Source organism: Gavialis gangeticus, unplaced genomic scaffold (assembly GCF_001723915.1).
Source record: "Gavialis gangeticus isolate Ggan-Ray unplaced genomic scaffold, GavGan_comp1, whole genome shotgun sequence".
NCBI classification, from domain to species: Eukaryota; Metazoa; Chordata; order Crocodylia; family Gavialidae; genus Gavialis; species Gavialis gangeticus.
This window is the reverse complement of record NW_017728997.1, coordinates 32,169,483-32,175,793: the sequence shown is the minus strand read 5'-3', so window position 1 is coordinate 32,175,793 and position 6,311 is coordinate 32,169,483. Positions and strand designations below refer to the sequence as shown.

Genomic DNA, 6,311 nt, shown 5'->3' with positions numbered 1-6,311 from the left:
TTCAGCTGGATGCAGGGGTGGGGTGGGCACGTGGAGCAGCAGCAGTGAGCTTCCCCCACCACCATCCCTATGTCTGGCCACGCAGCTGGAAATTCCAGTTAATAGGGTGTCCCAGTTACTTACATGCTGGTTAACACAGCTTTTACTGCAGTTACAATAAAAAAAAAAAAAAAAAAAAGAACACTGTAATTATGTAGTATTTCACAAATACTCATCAATTAATCCTAAATGATGAATAGTCACTTCAACTATCTTACTCACTGGTTCTCAACCTTTTTAGACTCAAATCACCCCTGAATAATCTTGAGGCACCCCTGGAAAGACTCAAGAAACCCCCAAGAAAAATGCCAGCTCTTAGTTTTCACTCTTTTTTTACTACAGAAAAATAATAGAGCAGGTTTTCTGTTGCAAACAACTCAGAAAGACTACAACTATGGATTTCTATTTGAAATCTCTGGATTTATCTTGTGAATCTTGGTTGTAAACCTAACAGTGTACCCCACAGCACCCTCGAAAGGATCCTGTGGCACCCTAGTTGAGAATCACCAGTCTAACTGCTAAGCAGCAGTGTATACATAAACACTCCCGCTGCTTTCACAGTAAATTACTTCCTTGTTGGGTTAGAACAAAGAAACTGCAGTAAATGAATGCATAGTTATTAATTAACCCAGAGATCTTAATCATACAAAGCATTTCAAAGACAGAACAGAGTCTGCAATAGAACAGGAATATAATACTTTGTGACTTGCTAGGAGTCCCTTTGGATCACACACATCCGACTAAAGCTGTCTTGGGATTGTTTTGCATAACATTAGACATGCAAAGTGCGTTCTCTTTAGTTCCCTGGATGCATCAGCATCATTATGTTTTACTTTCTTCAAAATTTTCACAGCTCAACCTGCTATGCTCAGATTTCATGTGAGATAGCCTGACCGCACTACATCTATGTCTGAGAAATGTCAGGGTAAACTTTCACAAGGTTCCTTAAGGCACATCTATCCTTCTGTCACTGTTCTAACTTCTAACCTGTAGCTTGTGTAGAATGATGTAAGCTAGTACAAAATGGAATAGCTCAAGTACTGATAGCCACAGTGCTGTGCCATCATGGAGCTGTTTGGGCTGATGACCTGAGTGTTTATTCAGCCACTCAGGCTGGTGCCATAGCATTTGCTAAACTCTGTGCAGCTGTGGCTATACTTTATTGGTATCCCAAGTTAAAGATAGCTCAGGTTTCTCTACTCAAACTGAAGTTGGGCAGTGTAGACAAAGCCTAGGTCCCATTTTCAGAACTGCTTAAGGGTGTTTGTATATGCCACAGGGGTTTAATTTGGTTTAGTTTTCCCTAAATTGAAACAGTAGATTTTTAAAAACCTACCGTTTCCACCATTTCAGTTTAGGAAGAATTAAACTGAACTAAACCCCCGTGGCATGTACACAAGGGTGGAGGCCCAATCCTTACCTGCCTCTCTGGCAACGGCAGGGGGAGGGAGGAGGCAATGAGTTGCCAGCAGGCTGAGCGGTCCCTGTGCTGTGCGGGGGCCTGGTGCTTCCCTCTGTGGCGGAGGTGGGGGTGTGGGGCTTCTCTCTAAGGTTGTGGTGGCACCCCCCAGGCAGCACCTGCCCACTGGTACCTGGCCTGGGTGGTCGCAGGTGGCACCACAGCCACAGAGGGAAGCACCGGTACCCCTGCAGCCGTGGAGGGAAGAACCAGGCCCCTGTGCAGCTCAGGCAGGCTCCGGGAGAAAAAAGAAGTCATCAGGCTCCTCGTGCTTTTTTTTTTTTCTTCAGCTGAGCCTGCCTGCCTGCACAGGCTGCTGTGGCTGGGTGTGTTGATGGTGGGAGAAGGCAGCGGGGACTGTGCACGGGGCTCTGGAAGCCTGCCAAGCCCTGAGCACATTGGATTCCAGTGCCCCAGTAGCAAACTTAAACACCGCGGAAGTGTTTTATTTTGCTATGTTCCAAAATCATTTAAAATGGAATACACCGCTCAGCGTGCAAACAGCAATGCCATTAAGTGGTGCAAAAGGGCATTTAAGCTGCTTTAAAGGTCAATTTTGTGGCATGTACAAAGGCCCTAAGGCACTTAAAAAACCATCTAACTGAAGTCAAAGGGACTTGGCCCCAAGTCATTACTGCAGCCTGGACAGGTAACTCCATGTTACTCTTCCTGATGCTCTTTCAGCAAAAGTGATAGATTTTTTTGAGATTCAAATTTGATTCAAGTGTCTACCCAGCAGGAACAGCTTCTACAAGGTGCATATCATATCAAAGGCAGTGACTCAAAGTTGAAGAGATGACTACTGATGTGTTGAATTGGGACTGAAGTAAGCCTGGGCCCAAGCCAAAGCTCACATCCAAACACTCCAACTGTGCCTGGAGCTTCATCTAACTCTGCAGTTCAGGTATTTCCACAGAGATGGCAGTCTGGGGTTACTGAGATGAGGCTCTTTTCAAATCAATATGGGCTCATAGTTCAGTGCATATGGATAGTGTATTGAATAATGAGATGCTACCTGAAGACTGAGGGTGCAATAGTTTAAAATAACTTATCCATATCATTCTTTATCTACAACAGTGATGTTCAACCCCCAGCCCACAGGCCAGATCCAGCCTGCAGAGCTGTGTCATCCAGCCCATGGGGCTGAAATTTGGCAGTGGGGGATTGGTGGCAGCATTAATTGCTGCTGCTCTGCTGCCAGATTTCTGGCCCTGTAGGGTACCCTGCAGGTAACATAACTCTACACGCTAGTTTGGGTGGGCACTCGGTGAGGCCAGCACATGGCTCACAGACCGATCCTACACTGGCATGGCCAGAAGGTTGGGCACCACTACTCTAGAACATTTTTCATTACATTTCCATTAAAAACAGAAAGTCTGATTTTTTTGCCTATTATTCTGATGTTTGACTTTAATGATGTCAGTCTCAGGGATCTGACCACGGAGAATTAATGATGTCAAAATCAGGAATCTGACCAAAAGCCCTGCTGGGGTGCTACTCAGAACTACATGGCGATGAACAGAGCAGCATCAATTCTGTCAGGTACTTTGTGGTGGCTTTTTAATATTCAGGCCCACTGTACCTCTATTAATCTAATTACAAAAGTCTGCCCTCAAGATACGCAAGTGGTTTCAATGTACTGAACAGATTTCATATCCCTCTTGGAACATATTCTCTCCTTTTTCCCCATTCACTGGACACAGTGAGTATTATTATTCTAGACTGGCAAATCAGACGGCATATTTTTTCTTTTAGAAGAGAGATGCTTTACAGTATTGAAAATGAAAGGAGCTAAGGCCTTGACCCCACAAAAACACTTCAGTGTGTAACTGCCTCTCTGAGAAGGTTGTGAACCAAAGTAATTAACACTGCAGTTTGCCATTGCAAGTGCCTGTGAAATAGGTATCATCTAATATTTGTGTGGAGTAAAGTGAAAAGCCAAATTTCAGAACTGCTTTGATTTTGTTAGCTTGTGCAACAAACTTGATATTAATTAACAATGTCTCTTATCTACTGCAAGTAAAAATAAATGCTGAGAAGATATGCATGCTATTAAAGCAAATTCATGAAGGAAATGGTGCAGTTCTCAAAAGAAAACAAATCGGATTTTGAGTTATTTAACTGCATTGTGTATTTTGGGCATGAGTTACATTATAAGCACAGAAACTGAAGTTTCAAAGCTGTCAAAGATTTGGATATCCAATTCCAACCATGAGTAGTGAGAAGTGTGCACCCAAATACATGTGGTGGCTCTAAAAACCTCAGTCTGCAAGAAGAGACCTTCCACCCCAAAAAGGGCATTTAATTCCTCCCAAAAAGCTAGCAGGGTACCTGCAAAATCAGATTTTGCAGTGCATTGATTCAGAGAAGCCAAAATCATCCCAACTTACTTATGATTTTCCTGCTTGGCAAGTCATTATACACCTGTTCAGCATTGATCTGTAAAGCTCTGTAAAACTCTTGACAATGCTTGTCTCCTTTATTTTGCAAGTGCTTTATCAGGTCTGACAAACGAGTATGAAGTAATGTCTTTGGATTTCTGAACTGGAAGAGAAAAAGCACTTATTAAAGCCAAGATTACAATAGCAATAATGCAGCATTCTAGTAGTTACTACAAGACTTTTACAATATATAAGAGTGAAAGTATCTGTCAGTACTTGACCATTCTAGGAAACGAAAATAATCCAGACCTGAAATGTCAGCATCCACATTTTGAACCTGCTGATTCAAACTGAGTTCAAGTACATATAGTTCTGATATCTGATCAATAGAGTTCACACTGTAAGAAAAATAGCTGATGTTCAGCATTTCCCAAGAGTCTGTGATAGCAAGGAACTAATCTATTGTAAAGGACTAAATAGAAATATTTTTGGTGCCACTGGTCAATAAATATTTCTCAGAATAAGGACCAATATGTTAAGTAACAGCCAATTGCCCATCAAGAATGACTGGGGAGACAGGGGGACAGAGTCCCGCCACCCACCACCCCAAGCTACCGCCACCTCCCAGGAGCTGGGGGAGGTGGGGAGCTTGCCTCTGTCCCCTCTGCCCCCCTCTGCCAGCACCCCATGCCACCACTGCCTCCAGTGCTGCTGGCCTCACTCCCCCCGCTCTGGCCCTGCTCCGCTGCCTCTGAGAAGCAGGGCTGCTGGGGTGAGGCCAGCAGCACTGGTCTCACCCCCCTGCTCCATCATCTCAGTTCCTGCCATCACGGTGGCACTCCACCATGCTGCTGCTGCCTTTTGTCCATAACGCTCTTGGAGCACTCTTATTGGTTGTTTCAGTAACCAGAGTGCTCCAACAGTATTACGGACAGACAGACAGACAGGCTACGCCCTTTATTATATTAGAACTCTCACGTTTTTTACAATTTTGATGTGCTTAGTAGAAATTCACTTAAATTCGTTATTTATACTGCTGTTGTTTTCCTCAGAGACTTTTTGGTAGCTTGCTCTCTTAGGGCATGTCCCCATAAGTGGAAACATGCATTTTCCCAGGGACAAACAGCAGCAGCACAATATGTCCTACTGCTAATTGTCTCCAGGAAACTCCTGTGCACACACGCTCTGGTGTGCCACATGTTGCCCCACATGGGGTAGGCTGAGGCCAGCAGGAAAACAGCCTTACCTGGATCCTGGGGCGTTCTAGGGGCTGTAGCCACAGTGATCCTGCAACAGGGAGCCCAGTGCTACCACCATGTGCACCACCTCATTATTTTTAGGCAAGGGGTTTTTGACACTCGGATCTCCCAATGTCAAATCCCTCCCTGACCCCTGCAAATTAGCAGCACCTGTAATGCCTGCATATGTGGCATGCGCAATGTGTGGCACCACAGACAGGTCTGCAGTGCTGCATACTGCAAGTTCATGCTTATCTGGACATACCCTTTGGAGGTATGCTATCAAGATAAAAATATTTCTAGCAATTTGTCCCTGGCTCTGGTGAGAGATGCACAGGTGGACGCCTGTTGCACCCCCATTGAGCCCAGGGACCCCCAAGACCCCCCAGCAGAACCCCAACCCAGACCTCCACCACAGCTAGAGGTAGGTGGGGCCTGCAGCAGGGAGGGAGGGACCCCAACCCCAGACAGCTGCGAGGCAGCTGAGTCCGAGCCGGGGAGGGACACGCCCCCCCACCCCCAACTCCTACTTGGCTCAGCCCCCAGGGAGCAATGCAACTGGGCCCACCTGGCACATGAGCTAGAGGAAGGGGGAGCACTCACCTGTCCCCTTCTTCCGTAGGGCAGGGATCCCCAAGCCCCTAGAGCAGCACGGCCCTGTCAGCAAGCCCTTCTGTGCATGTGTACAGTTTAAAAAGGGCCCAGTGATGGCTTAGCCACAGTTTGTCCCCAGCTCCAGTCAGACGCACAGACCAGTGGGACCAGGTCACAAAATCCTTAGATGCAGGGGTAGCAGTGGATGTAGTCTATCTGGACTTTCAGAAGGCCTTCGACACTGTCTCTCACCCCATTCTCATTAAAAAAAATGGGGGACTGTGGTGTCAACACCCACACAATCAAATGGGTCGCTGTGGCAGGGTGCCCTTAGGGGTGCTGTGACCTCCCCTAGCGCCCCTACCTACCGTGCCAAATTGGGTCTTGACTACACCCTCTATCTCGCCCGCCATGTCTTGTTGGTAAATATGTAATGGGAGGCTGCCTTCCTGCTCTCCTTGGCACAGGTCCTGCCTTACTATACCTGGTCTCTATCTGACATGCTCGCTCCCCCCTTGGGTCTGCTCGGGCTGTTCGTCCACCCTGGAGCTTACTTCTCAAACAGCTCACCCGCTTCCGGGGCTTTTCCCTCACCGACAG

At 46.5% G+C, this 6,311-nt stretch overlaps 1 protein-coding gene across 2 annotated transcripts in view; it reads right to left on the bottom strand.

The window, feature by feature from the left end:
- Window positions 1-6,311, bottom strand: part of CARD19 (caspase recruitment domain family member 19) — an 88,127-nt gene that overhangs the window by 10,284 nt on the left and 71,532 nt on the right. For both annotated transcript variants that reach the window (XM_019505036.1, XM_019505035.1), the window contains exon 3: window positions 3,889-4,042. In XM_019505036.1, coding sequence (XP_019360581.1) covers window positions 3,889-4,042 — 154 coding nt within the window. The remainder of the gene's footprint in view (window positions 1-3,888; window positions 4,043-6,311) is intronic.